The 18,580-nt window shown below is 33.5% G+C and overlaps 2 protein-coding genes across 19 annotated transcripts in view; one reads left to right on the forward strand and one right to left on the reverse strand.

Annotated features, from left to right (window-relative positions):
* The window catches only part of SLF1 (SMC5-SMC6 complex localization factor 1), a 77,523-nt gene extending 69,501 nt beyond the window's left edge, over window positions 1-8,022 (forward strand). The window contains exons 18-20 of one of the 3 annotated variants that reach the window (XM_047731572.1): window positions 1,659-1,751; window positions 2,152-2,334; window positions 4,935-8,022. In XM_047731572.1, coding sequence (XP_047587528.1) covers window positions 1,659-1,751; window positions 2,152-2,334; window positions 4,935-5,416 — 758 coding nt within the window. In that variant the 3' untranslated portion in view covers window positions 5,417-8,022. The remainder of the gene's footprint in view (window positions 1-1,658; window positions 1,752-2,151; window positions 2,335-4,934) is intronic. The other 2 variants (XM_047731571.1, XM_047731570.1) reach the window with 2 other exon arrangements.
* Window positions 8,023-15,754: 7,732 nt separating this feature from the next.
* Window positions 15,755-18,580, reverse strand: part of MCTP1 (multiple C2 and transmembrane domain containing 1) — a 521,742-nt gene continuing 518,916 nt past the window's right edge. For 14 of the 16 annotated variants that reach the window (XM_047730108.1, XM_047730107.1, XM_047730110.1 and 11 more), the window contains one exon: window positions 15,755-17,833. In XM_047730108.1, coding sequence (XP_047586064.1) covers window positions 17,815-17,833 — 19 coding nt within the window. In that variant the 3' untranslated portion in view covers window positions 15,755-17,814. The remainder of the gene's footprint in view (window positions 17,834-18,580) is intronic. The other 2 variants (XM_047730111.1, XR_007127466.1) reach the window with 2 other exon arrangements.

An 18,580-nucleotide genomic window follows, 5' to 3' on the forward strand; every position in this document is an offset into this window, starting at 1 on the left:
TTCCACCTCAACCTGTGCAGCTTGGGATTAGAGTCTTTTGATTTGAAAGTATAATTCAGTCTTCATCTCTTTCAGTCCTAGACATTTTGTGAACAAAGAATGAGGAGTAGGCTATGTTACATAGCTGTGTTAAGCATATGGACTCTTTTCTCCCAGGCATTGAGCCCAGACTATGAAATGTGTTTGGCTTTTGGTTCTAACTATACTGGAACCTAAGTACCTAAAGGATGGAGTAACAAGAATAGTGTAGTAATAATTCACTTCGGCACCTCTTTTGCTTCATAACCTCTTAACTCACAAATAGAAGTTACCTTCCACAAGTCTATACCTGACCAAAGGAAGTTGCGGAGTCTCTTGTTAATGAGCGGTATTGCACTTTTAATACAAAAATTATCATTGGGACACCAATGTAAACAGAAGGAGTGAGGCTCTTATAATCTCTCCACATGATAAAAGTTCATAATTGGCATTTGATGAATTCACAGTAGCTGCCCATTTAGCTCAAAATGTGAAAAATGTATTAAAGTGGAACTCTGGTATTAACTACACGAACAGTGTCCTTTTTCTTTGTTTATTGTGTCAGAAAGTAAAATGAATATGAATGACTTTAGCCTGAACAGCAGAGGGAACTGGGAGGGAGGAAGAGAACTGAGAAACAGTAGAGAAAAAACTTCAAAAGCCTTTCCCTGCATGTAAAAGAAATGTTTTGGTAGAAGTTACAAAGATAATCTATAAAATTGAACACTGTAAAAATGTGCTACTTAGTATGTTATAGCAAGAAAGGGTTTGATTCAGTATTTCATTTGTTTTCTAAGCAATTGCTTATTGTAAGTTTTTTTAAATTCCCTTTACATCACATTATCACTTACATCTTATTAATCTTGGTTACAACAGAGATGGATATAGACCCTTTTAGCCAACAGGCACTAATTGCATCCCTCCTAGAAAAAACTTTACCATTTCATTTGTCACTCTTATTCAGCTTTAAATGGTACTACATTTTTCCCCCGTGTGTGTGTGTGTGTGTGTGTGTGTATGTGTGTGTATGTGTGTGTGTGTTTATATTAAGATTCCCCCATTTCTCCTTCTCTGTGCTGCTGTAGCCAAGCCAGACAGCCTATTGAGAAGCAGCAAACCATCTGTTAATGGATTTGAAGTTCTGAATTATACTTGAGTGTGTAGAGGCACTCGTGCTTAGCCAGAAACATTCATTTGAATTAAGCTATAAATGCTGTATAAAAAAGAGCCATACATTTAACGTAGGTTCATGAATAAATTTAAGAGAGGGCAATTGCACTCTAAACTTTTATTGCTTCAAAACCCAGTATTTTTGGTGTTCTCCGATCATTTGGGGCTTTTATAGCGGGATTGAAGCCTTAAACCTTGAACTAGGGGGAGACAATGCCTGTATTAAACCTTTTGCAGTAGAATTTCATTGCGGAATTGCTGATAGAACAGAAGCTCCATGGATTGGTGGGTATCCCTCCCCCTCTTTTTTTTTTTTTTTTTAATGCAAGAGATGTTTAAACCAGTCAAAAGGAAAACTCAATAAATAATTTTCTGGCATGTGGCCAGATCTCCTAGTTCATGCCCTTTGATTATTTTCTTTAGTTGATATCTTGTCTTCTCTGGAATAATCTATTAATTTTTTATGGCAGGAGAAACAGCCCTCCATAGAGCTTGCATAAATAACCAAGTGGAGAAATTGATTCTTCTTCTCTCTTTGCCAGGAATAGACATCAATGTTAAAGGTAAGTTCTGTATTTTTGTAGTCTGATCCAGTGTCTTAGTGTTTGTGGTATTAGTGTTGTGTCAACATTAAGAAAAACCATTTAAGTATATTTACCTAACATATCTTTAAAATATTACCAGTTACAAAACCAGGAAATCATTATATAGTGATTTGTAACTAATAGCACAGAAACATTTTTTTGTCCATATTTTGATAGATCTCAAAATCATTATTTTAAAATTGTTTTAATTTATTTTTCTTAGAATTAGAAATATGACCTTAGCCATTTTTATCAGAACATGCTATTTCTATATGAAGCACCTAGAAAGTCACACTGATAAAGGAAGTAGAATATCAATACTTTACTGCCAGAAGTCCTACTTTTGCTATTTTAAAACTTGCCTTGATTTCTAATTTAGACAATGCTGGCTGGACGCCTTTGCATGAAGCCTGTAACTATGGCAACACAGTGTGTGTCCAGGAAATTTTGCAACGTTGTCCAGAGGTAGATCTGCTCACTCAAGTGGACGGGGTGACTCCTTTGCATGATGCACTGTCAAACGGACATGTAGAAATTGGCAAGCTGCTACTACAGCATGGGGGTGAGTGCATTTATGCTAAACGGGTTTTGATAAATTATCCAGTTTTTTGATGAATTCCCTCAGAGGTAGATAGCATTTTATGTTTAAGGTCTGTAAGGAAAAACGCCCTTATTTCATATTAGTGAAAAAGATTAAAAAGTCTCCTAGAATGAAAGCATTTTATTTAATAGGGATACCTTTCCATAATATGTAAATATTTATTCATTTTCATTAATTATAAAGCCTATTTAGGTTTGTGTATGAGAGTGTATTTTGAATTGAGTGGGTTGGTTTTAAATATTAATCCTCTTAAAGTGTGTAATGTCTTTGTGAACCAGCCATTTCTGAAAGCTTATTAATAAATGAATGTAAGTGTTCCATTGTGGTTACTTGGGTTTTCCATTCTTGTTTCATTTCTTATATGTAACTGTTAACTCGATTAATCTTTTTTTTTTTAAATGAGTCATTTCTTTACAGACTACAAAAAGAAAGATATCCTAGAATATCTCCATTCACATTTTGCAGTCAATTAAGTTATAGTGGAAAGATTTTTTTCAAATGGTGGTAACTGTTGTGCAGGGGTTTTGTGATGGAGATAACTTGAACTTAATATTTATCTGCTGCTTTTCTTGATTTTTGATCTCTTTATTTTAGAAAGCACCCCCACTCCCCTCTTCAGTGACATTCTTCTTACATGTGAACTGAATAATATAAATTTTATGTTAAATTTTGCTGATAACTGATTTGTGTTTTAGAAGAGAAACAAAGGAAAAGTGATGACTAGTTTATAATGCAGAAATAAAAATTTGTGTATATTTCCCATTACTTTTATTTGTCCTGATTTTAACTGGAAATTTAAAATTATTTTGTCCTGTAATTAAAGCTGTTTCATTCTGCATGAAAATAAAATGCAAATTTTCTTTTGCCCTCCCCTCCCCCCCATATATATACATATGTGAAAGGTTGTATAGCTTGGTAGCAGAAGCATTTTGGTTATTTATAGTCTTCTCCTGCCCCCTAAAGGCCTTAGTGTGTCTGTTTTACTGACACCATTTCATAATCAATATATTTTTCAGTTCTTCTACTTTTTTTCATATTATATGTTTACTAAACCATAATGTTCTGTCTCCTGTGTTTTATTTTTCTACTCAGTCATGTAGTGACATTTGAAGCCTATATTTGGCCTTGCTTCAATTGATCTAAGCAGTATAAGAGCCATTGCTGTATTAAGTCCAACTCTTTAGAGAGTGGGATTATACTGACCAAAGTGAATTTTTCCAGGGCTCTTGTTGGAGAATAGTACGTGGGTGAGTTCATTGTCGTAAAAGAAGAAACCTACTTGCAGTTGAATTTACTGAGGTCCTTTGGCAACTGTACAGCTTAAGCTTTGCCTTAGTCATATTCTGTTTGGACCTATCATATCGTCTAACATTTAACAGCATCATTATAGTAGCTACATCATTCTTCTTTGTGAGTTACTCAGTCTTGAAAGAAGTGATATCGATTATTTATGTCTCTAAAACTTTTGTTTACTTTTGGCATCTTGTCCATAATATTTTTTTGTTTGTTTGTCTGTTTGTTTTTGTAAGAGGAGTCACTTGGTACAACTTTTTGAAATATAATGAAAAGAGACCTAGTTTTAGAATTTTATTTTTTCCCATAAAATTAAATTACATATTATCAGTCATTGACCTTTTTATATTAAACATATTTTATAAACTAGGCCTTTATATATGTTGCATCAGCTTCATCATTAGGAATTTTTGCACCTATGATGTGTTTTCAGACAGTATCTCTTATGTTGTATAGTAGGATCTTCTGATTATGTCTTCTAGTACAAAAAATCTTAGATCTTTCATAACATTTTTATGGCAGAGTACATAAATAATGACAGTACTTGACAGACAGAGGGGTAAAAGTACTCAGTGCTATGTGACCAAATACTGAGTCATTGTTGTTTTGCCCCTCCCATATTATCCTTTACTACCTAGGGGATAAACTCTTCAGTGTTTGCTGTGTATATAAATTAGGTTTAGCTAGGACAGAAAGATGAAATCTAACTTTTGACTCAGAGCAGTTAACATTTAATTTTTTGTAAATCAGTTACGTATACTAAAAATTGAACATAAGCGAAGGTTAATGAAAAGTGTGATCTGTGTCTGTGCATGGTTTTATACTCTGTTTTGTTGCAGTCACCTGTTAGCAATAGAAGGAGGTAGTACTTCTTTCCCCTTGGTGAAATTATAAGATACATTTAAGACTCATATACATATTGAGGAAGAACACATTTTGTTAATATCTTCTGGGAACACTGAAATTCTTATTTCAACATGACAATTTATGAAGTTTGATATGCTTTTTTAAAATTTGTAATTACGGTATTTATTGAACTAAGGCGTGTGTTTTTAGGCAAACCTAATTAGGCACTGACTAGAATTCTCTGTTTTTTTAGTGTACCTTTATTAGGCAGTCAATATGTATGGCCAGTTAATTTTGTCAACATGAATTTGTACAAAATATGATTGTAAACAGAGACCTGGGTGCTTTGGAGAAATAGAGAAAATAACTGTTCAGCTGCCAAAATAAAAATGTTTTGACATTGTGCATTTTCTTTTTCACAGGCCCAGTGCTTTTACAGCAGAGGAACTCTAAGGGAGAATTGCCCTTGGATTATGTGGTATCATCTCAAATCAAGGAAGAACTATTTGCTATTACAAAAATAGAAGATACAGTGGAGAACTTTCATGCCCAAGCAGAGAAACATTTTTACCACCAGCAACTTGAATTTGGCTCATTTTTACTTAGTAGGATGTTGCTAAATTTTTGTTCAATTTTTGATTTATCTTCGGAGTTCCTCTTAGCTTTCAAAGGGTTAACTCACCTAAATGAGCTGCTTGTGGCTTGTAAGAATTATAAAGAAACCACCAGTGCTCATACTGACTGGTTATTGGATCTGTATGCCAGAAATATAAAGACATTGCAGATGCTCCCAAATATTCTGAAGGAACTGCCTGAGAATTTAAAAGTGTGTCCTGGAGTGCACACTGAGGCCTTATTGGTGACATTGGAAATGATGTGCCGTTCAGTCACAGAGTTTTCATGATGGTGCCAAAAAATATGAGTCAACTTTCTAACACACTTAGCTTGCTTTGTCTTTTCTTACACACTTCATAGCTTATTAACAAATATTAATTTGATTTATTTATTGACAGAATTTGTAGCTTTGCTTTCAAAAGCACTTAAAGAACTTCTGCAAACCTGTAATGTAGGCTTCTGTCTTTTTCCATGTTGTAGAATTTGACTCAAAAGTAAAAAGAGTTTCATTTGGTATGCATTGCTTTCCTTAATCTTTATTATTTCTTGATCTGAAAGTGATATTTATTTATATTGTACATGTAAAACATTTTAATTTAAATATTTTTTGAAATCAAAATGTTCTGTCCTCTCTTCCAGGGATTTAAGGTCTTAGAATCATGGCAAGGATATTAATGCAAATGTGCAACTATAAGCATGTAGCTCCCTGTTTATTCTCTGTAGGCTGTTGGACTAAAATACTCATTTTAGTTTTGTGTGTTTGTAAAATAAACATTTCTAAAATTTACAATAATAACACTGTTGGTTTTTAAATGCAGTGAATGTGCCAAGTTTGACTCTTTGATCCCTTGATCTACTTTATTTTAACAGTTCATGTACAAAGTTTATTTCTACTCCATGTAACCACTGTAATGTAAGTGAAAACATACTGCTACATAGTCAGTTTTGCCAAATATTAAGATATAAGTGGTAACTAAGTAATAGATTTGAGATTATCTAAAATCTTAATGTGTAGTATGAATTTACGTTTCAATTTGCAGGTTTTTTTCCCTAACAGCAGTTTATAGTAAAACTAAAAGAAAGGGTATGGCTAATAACCACTTTTGAAATTAGAGTTGCTTTCCTAGTGGGAATAAGTTACATTGTGGTACAGCTGGAAAAGAATCATTAAAACTTCCATTTAGCTTTTATGTAACTAAAGTGATGATCTCACAGCAATTAATCTGCTAAAGAAGCACACTTTAGTTTTATCTTGGAAATAGATCTTTTAACAAGATACAAATTCTGAGTGTTTTATTACTGGGTTTATAATCTAAACTGAAAACTGCTACATTAGTATATCAGCGCTGAATAAAAATCAAAGTTTTTTTTTTCCTAGTAAGTTTTTATACACACTGTAAGAAATATTAATTGTTTCTAGTTAGCCTTCAAATGTGAAATCCTAAAAGTCTCGATAATACATACTTAAAGAGTATCAGAGAAACCATGACGTAGCAGAGACTATCTAAGGAACGTTAAAATGCTAAGAGTCAGTAAAGTGTTTCCCAACATGACGAATGAGAACAATTTTATTTTGAACAATAGCCCCTTTACTTCACTTGTGAAGGCATTGAGAATAATGTTTACTAGGTTAACTAATACAAACTTAAAAACATAGTTTTGACATCTAACAGGCACAGTTGTGTCTAACTTCTGATTAACTAAATTATAAAACAGGTTCGTTTCTGAGCTTTTGCTTTCTTTCTTGTCAAATGGAAATAACACCAGGTATTATCTGTGCCAGACTTGTTAGCCTGTCACCTTATAGAGCACTTAATAAATGTTGCTTCTTTTCTAATTCTTACCTCCTCTTTTTAGTTATAACAAATTATTTAAGCAAGAGAGTAATTGCTCCAGTTGGCAATAATTCTAAGTTAATAAAATAACCAACATCATGAGTTAGGGTTTTGCACTGCTAAGAAAAGTAGTTTTCTAAATTAAATGTTCTTAGGGAATATTCATCTAGTTGCAATTAGAATTAATGTTTCATAACTGTTCTATCTGCCAACTTCTACAACTCATGATGGTAAGAAGTATTAAACACTAAAAAATGGCATTGAGGTCCCTGCCTATTTCAGTAAGGTGTCATTGTAGTTTTGCATTTATTCAAAAGTGCCACTTAGCAAGCAGATTACTGTGTTCTGTGTCCTAGTTAACAATAGCAATATATGTACATGAATTTAAACAAATGTATATGAAATTTAAACCTTCAGTGAGAAACTTTTTTTTCTAATATTATTGCCTAAGATTTATTTTAGAAAATATAATAATTGCTTCAGATTGCTTAGAGGTAGGGGAAATAGAAATATTAATAAATAAAATTCATAGGCTTTTTGAGTCCTGGCCTTTAGTTATAAATGGCTCAGAGTTCCAGCAACTGAAGGCAAGGCTGAGTTATGGTATTTTTTCTTGTACTTTGTTAGATTTCATATCTGTAGTTCAGTAGATCTGGTTTTTTTTTTTTTTTTTTTTTTTTTTTGAAGCCCAGCAAGGCCTTTATTACAAATGTAAATAAAGGCTGGAATAAGATTTCTTAGCTGTTAAGATGCAGCTTTCCACATATGTAATCCGTAGAAATAATGGGAATATAAAAGATTTTAGAATTTTTACTGGCAGCTCCTTAGGAAGGGTCTTTTCAAAGTTAAGAGTTTTCTAGCTTGTTATTAGTTTTCCTATGCAGAATAAAGTGGTCCATTTATATACATTTTCTGTCATTTCCTTAATTCCAAGATGACCAGGAAAACATTCTTCCTTGTATAAATAAAATGCGAAATCAGTGTTTTTATAATTTCTTGAACACCTACTATATTCCAGGTGGTGTGCTGACAGGCTGATTACGATAAAAGGAAAAGCTTACAGTCTAGGGAGGTAAATTAGATTGAAATATTGTTACTTTTATTTCCTTCTGTATTGGCTATTGAAAAAAAATTCAGTCTTATGTGTTTCTAAAATTTACAGTAATAATTGGTTTTCTTTTTTAGTTTTTAAATGTGAATATTAAACAGATCTAATAGTTTACTTCTTTGATCTTTATGATTTTCGCAATTATGTTTCAGAGAGAGTAGAATGCAGGGTTTGCAGTCTTTGCAAACTAATACGCATTCCCAGGTAAACACAAATGCGTTAATGCTAGGATACTTTATATAAATGCCAGGAAGCATTTGCCATTTTTGTCTACGCTGTTACAGAGAGTTAAATGAATACCTTCACATGAAAACACTCTTGCTGGAATGTGCAATCCATATGCCTTTACACACCTTTCCAGTTAAGTTATGAACTTGATGAGAGCCTGTCACTGTTGCTCCTGAAGCAGTAGGAAGGGGTCATCTTTGAGTGACATGAGGCACTCTTTCCCTCAGGCATTTATCACGTAGCTTCCACACCAATCGCACCTCCTGCTGACGTGGAGCTTGCAAAGTTCTGAATGATAATTGTTTTTATAACAAATGTGGATTGAGTTAGAAAGGTCAGCAATGGCATTATTGGAATTAGTCTGTGCCTGGTGTTGTCAAAACTGCAGACATCAGTTCCATGGAAACATGGAATGGTTAACTCTTTCCTGTAAATCAAATTATGTTATCAAAAAATTCACCTTGTAAGTTGGAAGGAATTGTGGGAGGAGGATATATTCTGACAATTATTTCCTCTGATGCAGAATTAGAAGTTACTGGACTAACTTAATGAGAAAATGTTGTGGTATTGTTTTTGCTGGTTCCAAAGCCTCTATCTTTCAAAGGTATTGCAAATTTTACAAAAAGAAGACCTTTTCAGATGAAATAAACAAAAGATAATTTTAACATCATTGATCACTAGATTTTTTTAGAAGTTTTTCCTCTTAAGTAAATGCTAGTCTTCATATAGTGCTTTCCAGTTTATGAAAGCCTCAAGCAATGAAGAATTATAAACATGAATTTATGTGAATTGTTAGGGGGAAATAGATTAAATTACTTGAAAAAGAGGCTTCTTAACATTTTCCATCACAAATCCAAATGATTCACTTTTAGGGCAGTTGGCTATTTGGGAGTACTTTGTGTGATAAGCAAAATGATAATTTGTATATTTGATATACGAGTTATTTTCCAATATCTTACATATTTGAATTCATTACTATAAGCCTTTTTATAAGTATAGATATGTAGTTTTTGATATGAATTCACTTAAACTATGTGTTTTTTAAAAAAAAACCTAAACTATAACTCAGTACTAGATAGAAGTGCTTTTTTTTTCATAATATTGTCTTTGTACTGTTAGATATATATTTATGTTTTTCTTTTTAAAAGCAAATATTGTGAACTTTTCTGGATTTTTAAACTACTTCCTGAATTAAGATCCAATAGTATTAAATCAGCAAAGTAACCAACAAATTGTTTTTGAAAGAATTTTAAACAACAAAACAACATTGTTTTGTTGTTATAAAAACAATACTTCTAATAAAACAAGTATATAGTATTATTTATATATGTAATTTGTAACATATAATATTGCCCTTAACATAGACCAAAAAATAAAAGTTCCTTATTCAAGCATTTACAATTAGCCTTCTTCAGTTAGAATTGAAACAAATATTTCCACCAATTTTTACTTTTATTATGGCCCCCAAATCTTTTTAGAATAGTAAACCCAGATTTGGTTATTCTGATCTTCCTCTCAAAAGCATCTGAATTGGAGCAAATGAAAATTTATGCATAGTGGGTATTAAACATTAATAGAGAATGGCTAACATACTCTTTGGAACGTAGGATTTAGTTCTACTGAAGAAAGGAAGTTTTTTAAAAATTTGCTTAGCAATTCCAGTAGGTAAGTTGCACTGAACAGAAAATCTGGAATCCAACTTTGAATTTACACCTATTATACTATCATTTATCTAAATAGTAGATGAACTAAAATTCCAATGATTCTCCATTTTTCTGTCCTCAAAATAGTCATGTTGAAAAAATCATTAAAGTGGTGACAGATAAAAAGAACTTAGTTTGTTGTCAGTACTTCTCAACTTAAAGGTTAGGTCAGCAATGGTTTATGTCATGACACTGATAAATTTTTCTAATGACCAGAATGGTTTGATTTATAATAGTTTTTTGTTTTTGTGTTAGCGAATATGTATCTTTGGTATCTGACTTCATCCCAAAGATGCATTTCTGTTTTGCATTTTTTCTTGTTTTTCCTACATAGAGATAAAATTACAGAGCAATAAATAATACTCAGTAAAATTAAAATGAAACCTTACAAGCAGAATTACAAAGTTGAAAACTGGGCAAAGGGTTGAGGGGGAAAATGGTTGAGTCATTCTAGTTTAAAAAATCAAGAGGGTTATTAATAGCTTGATTGAAAAAAGTTAATGAAAGTATACAAATCAGACAAAAGGCATATAGGCAGCTTCTCTACTCTCACAAACTTTTTGAAAGTTTTGTATAAAGTTCAATAAACCAAATGGTTGAGATAATTGTTTTATGGAAGGTTTTTTAGTTGAAACTCAATCAAAAAGAAGAATAAAAATACCAGTTTTACTGGTATTTTCAGAAATAAACTATCGGACCAGCAGTACTCAGTCCTTTCCTCAAGGTTAAGCAAATCTAGTTTCCTTCCGCATGACTTTAGTTCCCTTATTCGTTCTTTCAAACAATGTGTAAGTTCATCCAAAGTCATGTTATTGGAGGAAATGGGCTTAAGGAGAAGTTAAGAGCCATTTATAAAAAGTGGTTAGAGTGGGTTTCCCAAAGCTATTTTTATTGACTAATTTTAGTTCTTTTTAAAAAGATGGGATGTAATTAAAAATTACTTAAAATATAATTACATAGTGGGAAAAATTATAGGCAAATACATTGCTAATAGTGATGTATTTATGATAGAATTTCGAATAGTCACTTCTCCAAGTTTCTCTGTAACATGATTTATATTTATAATGCCAGTAACTCTTATTTTTGAAAGTAGTGCTCTTAAGAAAAATGCGAATCAAGTCTTGAAAATTTTCTAAAGCTCTTATTTAAACTGACGTATAACTGGATTTTTAAAATATAAAGTACATTTTAAAATATGCCATTTTTCTTCAGGGAAGGTTGTAATTAAACATAGTACCATCTAATGCGGATCTCTAAAAAAATATATACCTGCACTATATGCCCCCTCCTTTAAGAGTGAATCTGGCTCATCATTTTACTGGCAGGCTTCTTCAGTCTTCTTTTTAACCGCCTTCCAAGTAGTGTGTAACCGTGTTGGGGTCATTGCTCTAGGAAGATTCTTCAATTACCAAAGATAAAACTTCCTCCATGTAATTATCATGGGGAGTCATGAAAACATAGCTTCACTATTGGCCTTTTATCATTTTAGAAGTATTCATAGAACCTAAAGAATTGCTTGTCTGATTTTTTTTTTTTTTTCAGATTCGACACCAAAATGCAGGGAGAACACTCAGATTGAATGAAGGCTACATTTGAATCTATTTGAAGAGAGGTTGCTACTGTGTTACCAAGAATTTTTTTCTTATATCATCACAGACCTGGAAAAAATTCCCTTTTTTACTATTGATTTTATTATTTACAACACTATGGCAGATAAAGGCAGCCGGTTGTTCACTGAGAGAATTCTGAGTGAAAGTGTCTTGCCACTATTCTCCAGAGCATATTATTTGGCACCTCTTCTGTGAAGGCCAGGAAAATGGTTTCTTGTAAGGTATTGTTTTAAGGAGTACAATTGAAATAGAATATTTTAACAATGATTTTATATAAACTCATTGGATACCAGTAATGTAACTACAGTACACCAGGGAATATCACATTAATGTGTTTGAGCGGGGAGGATTTCTCACCTGCTTGTTGGGGGGTTGTCACAGTTATGGGAGATCATGGAGTATCAGAACACTTCTGTGTTCTCTGCATTAACATCATAGTGCCACAAGAATGGTGTGTACCTGCTGCCCCACCCCGGGAGAGTTGGTGTGCCTGACTCCTGGTTATCAAGTGCCAGATGTTTTGTGTTGACCCTCCCCCACCACCAAAAAAGGTTTTCTCTATTATATCTGAAGATGCTTTTTTTTTTTTTTTTTTTTTGCCTAATCCTACAGGGAAATTTTTAAAGTAATGTTCAACTTCAAACAAATAAAACGGACCACACATTGATCTATTTTAAAAGTAGTTTTTCAAACGTAACAAGTATTTGACTTTTCCCAGTGGGTTCCCAGGTGCTTCAAAGACCCTGCTGTAAGTTTGCTAGTTCTCTATGTTAACAGAATCTGCTGTGTTAAGAGTTCCAGATCAAAGGTAAGGGGTAAGAATACCATTGTGTAAGGTCCAGTCAGAACTTGAGTTAGTTGCCTCCCATGATACACAACAGTCAACAAAAACACAAACATTATCCCTCTGTATAATAGATAATAGACACTTAAGTGTTTTTTTTTTTAAACATTTTTATTTATTTATTTGACAGAGATCACAAGTAGAGAGGTAGGCAGAGAGAGAGGAGGAAGCAGGCTCTCCACGGAGCAGAGAGCCCGATGCGGGGCTCGATCCCAGGACCCTGAGATCATGACCTGAGCCGAAGGCAGAGGCTTTAACCTTAACACTGAGCCACCCAGGCGCCCCGACACTTAAAGTCTTGATCAGAGTTTTTCAAGAGTTTATTAGTTCTTGACTGAAGTAAACTATTTTCCATGCTTTCACTATTATAGTTTATACACAGATTTGGGCTTATAATTATCATCATTGCTATACAAAGGAGGAATGTTTTGAGGGAATTATGTCAAGTTGAGTTGTAAGGTTTCTAATAAAGCCAAGAAGTGGTACCCTTCCTCTCAGCTCCCTTCTGTAGTCCAGCTGCCTCTCTAATTACTGTTGACTTGTCTCAGGTGGGTCTCCTGTGATCAAGAGCTGGTTAAGAGCGGTTGGGGCCAAGTGTGCTCCTTTCTTTATGCAATCGGCATTTCCCCTAAACTTGTTACTATTTGAATTCTAGCAAAATAAAATGTTGCCTCATGCCATTGTGAAGCTTGTCTTTAGTAGGAACTGGAACTGAGCCTATCCTGCCCTCTTGCCACAGTAGCAGTAACAAGCCAGGTCTTAGGATCTCTAACGCATTCCTCCTGAGAAGATGTGCTTTGCAGGTTTCTACACTGACTCAGGTTGGTCGATCCTTTTCTCTTGAAGGAGCACAGGAAAATCACAGCATGGGAGAATTATGTTGCATGTTTTACTTTTGCTATAGACTGAGAAAACTTTGGCAAAGCTACTTACCTATTTCTGTTTTTAATACAAATAAAGCTTTCAGCTTAATATAGTCATGCTATTAATTGCCTAGAAGAGAACAGCAGTGCCTCTATTTTTTTTTTAAATGGAGTTTTATAATTGGTAACGTGTGGAGACACAAGCATCATATAAATAAAAAAAGCCTGTCTACAAAAATACAGCTTGTGCATTTGAGGGACCACTTCTTTGTTATTAATTTAGAATGTGAAAAAAGGAAGATCTCAATAAATTAAAACTCATTTGAGACCATTTATGTACTTGTTACACTTATTTTGGTTCTTAGCACAAATCCCCTAGGGAAAGTGTATACATAATCATTACCTTCCAGCAAACCTTTCACAGTGGTGTTAGCTTTGGCGGCACGTGACCACTTTGTACATTTACTGTTTTGGGAGTTTTTTGCATAGGATTCTTACATAATGAGACATTTTGTTTAGTGTTTCTTAAATCTCTAGACTCAGCTGATAGAAATTCTACGATGTGACTGCCACTGTACAAACGTAGAAACTAAGGCATAAGATCTAACATTTTCACCCCAAAAAAGGTTTTATGTTTTTTCTTTCAGTGAGTTACACCAGTCATCCCAGGGAAGAGAAGTATAATTGCAAGGAATGACACTATTTTAAGTATTCATTACATTTTTTATGTGGTTTTAATTCATACTTGACTGAACAGTTAGGAAAGGCTGATTCTGGATACTCTAATCAAACAAATGAATTGGCATCTGTACACATACACATACTCACACTCGACATTTAAAGCCCCAGAATTTAAATAAGCATTCCTTTAACAATACCTGAAGCTTTTGTAAGAAGTTTAACGGTCGATTTCTTTACTTGATTTTCTGGAACATCAATTGCCTGATAGTATAGTTTTTTTATTTGCTTTTAATGATGAGTACAAAACTTAGAAATATTGAGGGTACATTTAATAAGTGTATAAACAGAAATTAAAGCCTCTGAATAAGACTAGTTAACACAAAATTAGATCACTTACAGCATTACAGACATTTGGATATTAAGGTCAAAGTGGGGAAAAAAAGTTCCTACGGTCCCTGAATAAGAGAGCTTACTACCGAATTTTTTTTCACTTTTATATATAGAATAAAATTCTTGAATCGTGCAGAGAGCCTACTCTTGACTCTGGGAAACAGAATTGCAGAGGGGAGGTGGGTGGGTATTAAGGAGGGCACGTGATGCGACGAACACTGGCTTATACGCAGCCAATGAATCAATGAATATTACATCAAAAATTAATGATGTATTACAATATGTTGGCTAATTGAATTTAAATTTAAAAAATTTTTTAATTATAAATTTAATAAATTGGGCTACTCAGAAAAAATAGAATAAAATTCAATAAAGGATACTTTCAAAAACCTATTGATTAAATTTTGTTATTATACTTTAGCTCCAGATTTGATTTTAATATACTGTCACTGGTTTAATCATTGCCTGTGACAGGGCAAGTCATATAATAGTAATAGGTATTCTATAAATCACAAAGCAAAGTCATTTAAAAAAAAGTCTTTCAGTTTGGGGTCCTGGCTGGCTCATTCGGTGGAGCATGAGACTCTTGATCTCAGGGTTGGGAGTTCAAGCCCCACTTAGGACATGGAGAGCACTTAAATTTTTTTTTTTTTTTAATCTTTCAGTTCAGATTATCCTAGTATTTAGTATGGTTCAAATATAATTTGAAATCCATATAGCATCTGTCAGCTTGAATCTGTGGAACAGTACCAAAATGAGCAAGTATTATGTTTTTTTGGTAAATGAAAAGTTTAAAATATGCCTTTCTTAGGAATTACCACAATTAATAGCAACAATAGTACTTTGTCATGTGAATGACCTTTAGTGAATTTACTCACTGAAAGACACCGAGGAATATATTTAATAGTTGACAATATTACCAGATTTAGCAGTCTCACGCCTATTTGGAGTGACATTGAATCTCATAAAGATCTCTTAAAATATTTAAATGGAAAATCTTTGAAAACTAAATCAAGGTAAACAGCTTTCAAAAGGTAAAACTGTATCTATGTGAAAAGGGAAAAGAGTTAAAATTGTATTAGACAGTTTCTTCTTTTCAGCCTGTGAATATAGTAGTTTTTAAAACAGCGAAGTTTCCTCTGAATATCATTTCATGCCTCAAGATAGTTCTTATTCTTCTATCAACGTCGTTGCGTGCTCACTCCTTCGAAAGTAGTCCGTTTCATACGATAGTCAAGGTTTCAGAAAAGGCTTTTTTTTTGTCCAAACAAAACCTAATTTCTCAAGTGAAGTATAAGAATATACAAACAATCCTCCAGCAGGTCTCTCTCAAACCACTCCCCCCCCACACAAAAAAAGGAAAGGAAAAGAAAGGAGTACTGATTATACTTAGAAAAGATTTTTTTTTATTTAATGCAGTGAATGTAGAATCAACATTACCACTGAATTTAACATCTGAAAGTTGGTAGAATGAAACAAAAAAATTAGGCATCTGTTAATGGTTACTATGCACTAGGTACATCTGAGGTTGTACAATATCAGGCTTGTAGACATTTGAGCAGACACTGTCAGCACGGAACATAAATCTCACACAAGGTATAATCAAAAGGTATTTCAAACAAATTATCCCATCAATAAACTTTCTCTGGTAACATCAGCTTCATGGAGTATTATGTCTAAGCCACAAACAGTGATGGTATGCAGATAGAAGCATGTCATTATAAACACGGTGAGCTAAATAGCGCATATTGAGGTCAAACCCTTTCTGTAGAAAGGGAATTTCATTGACATTCTCTTTCAAGCATAGTGTATAAACAGATCAAAATAGTTCTATCATAAGAAATAGTATTTAACAACGTTGCTTTAAAATAAAAATACTTTAAAAATTAGCTTTGATGAGATTAAATTTATTTTTAAAGTCTCTTCCTTTAGAGTGAAATATATATTTCTGGCTTCTGGCTTTTCTATGTTTTTCCATCATAACTCCCCCCTTCACCCTTTCCCAGTCTATTAATAAAGTAGTGCAAAACATTTTCTACAGCATTTTCAGCCAAGCTTAATCCCCTACCCAGTCAGGGAAATAAAACATTCTTACCAAATTATTTCTCTCTCCAGAGGTATACTCCCTTGATTTATCAGGGAGCTAGGTACAAAAACTACCATAAGTCTTGGGAATGCAATTTTTAAGTATAGATTCTCTGGTAAGTAGTGAAACGTTTTTTTTAAAGGCAAACTCTCCCTTCCCCATAAGCAGTTTTCTGTTTTTTGGTTTTTGGTTTTTTTTTTTTTTTTTTTAACAAATTAGGTTTCATGCATTCATATTATCAAGAATGATTAGTTTTTCTATAAATGAATGTAATGAAACACTGGCATATCACTTAGCACACTAGCATTCTTTACATTAAAATTCACACTAACAAAAATCATACTATGCATTAAAGCATTTCAGTAATCTATGAGAAAGAAGATACTTTTTTGTGTGTGTGATAACACTTGAGTATTAAGTATTTTTAGATGCACAGAGACACCAAAAGCAACACGGATTTAGTTTGCTAGTATTCTTGACAACTGAACGGGGTTGCTAACTTGCTAACTCGGTACAAATTAAAGAAGTGGTAGGTATAAAAATTCAGATAGGCAATCATTTATAAACCTGGCAGTATTTATGTGTAATCCTGTGGAGATTTTAAGGTTTTAGATGGAATGATAGAAGGTTTGAAAGTTTTCTTTGTAGAGTGTGGAAGATTATCCTGACAGAGTGAATGTACCTTCGCTCATTAGCTTAAAATAAGCCGAGTCATATCTCAGTAATTTGCACGGGAATGAAAGAATCTGAAGTCAGCATCTATGTTAAATTGAAATGCATCTGTTCCATAATTCAGATTTTGGGATTCCCCCTTCACTTTTGAAATGTATAAAACATAGAAAACTGTAATGGATTACTTTTCAGATAAAAAATAGTCACATAAAAAAAAACTTTAAAAATCAAATTGACATTTACATTTTATGTAGATTTAATCAGAACACAGCTGAGCATTTAATGTAATATTCTAGTGCTTCTACTCGTAATTAGAGAAGTACATATCTCCCAATGTTACCATTCTTCTGTTTGTTGTTCCAGTGTGTTATAATATTATCCGCAGCCAACAAGGCTTTCACACAGCAACAGCTAAACCTTTATCAAATTGAGTCTGTACAATGGAAGTATATTTTCAAAGACATATGCCTTTGTACACTATTTACAAATTCTCTCGATCATGATAAAAAGGCAAAATAAATAAAAAGCAGGAAGAAAGGAAATGCTGCTGAGGCTGAAGGCTTTTTCTTTTATCTTCCCAAACAGATGCTGGTCTCCTCAGTGCTGGGAGCTGGCTAGCCAAGATTGTTTTTCTTCCTTTTACATGGACTGTGAGAAGGATCTGGTTTCAGTTCTTGGTATTGCACCTGTTTAAACAGAGTTCAGAGAAAGACTGGTCAGGTGGTCACTTTCTGGCAAAGGAAGGAAAAGCAAAGGAATGAGAGACTGCTTGGAGGCAGGGGTGGGAAGAGCACTGGAAGGTCTATGGGATCTGCAGCTGGGATGCAGAAAACAATAGAATGATAGAGCAAGAATCATAAGGGAAATCCTGCCAGAAATTACGTGAGAGCACTACTGTGAACATTAGTAATAGGCTGCCTCTTCACTGTCAGTAACACATTAGATTAAAAGCAAAACCATCTTAATTTTGAAAGGCTGAATAATGGTTCTTTGCAATTTACTGTTTGTTTAGTTTAGGCTTAATCTCCCTCCAGCCTATTCTCACGTCAGATACCAAATCAAAAATTCAGCTGAAACAAAGGAAGAAAGGTATTGCTCCAACATAGTGTCAAGATTTTGATAAAAATATTGCTCATTTATTATTATTATATGAGTAGTTAACCTCAAAGAATTTTGAAAGACTGAGATGTGCCCCAGTCTTGAAAATGCAGTTACTCTCCACCCCGTCCCCTAACGGTCTCCAAAAGCTGCATTTTAAAAATTCACTTATTTCCTGCAAATTATGCAAAGAAGTGTTTTTGTTTTGTTTTTCAGATGTTCACTGGCACCGTTTGCTTTCATCATCTATATTCCCCTTTCCTCTCTTCAGGTAATGATGACTTCCCTTCACAAATCAGGTGAACCTTCCTTGGAGGAAAATTGCCCTTTGAGCT

This window comes from Lutra lutra, chromosome 5 (assembly GCF_902655055.1).
Source record: "Lutra lutra chromosome 5, mLutLut1.2, whole genome shotgun sequence".
NCBI classification, from domain to species: Eukaryota; Metazoa; Chordata; class Mammalia; order Carnivora; family Mustelidae; genus Lutra; species Lutra lutra.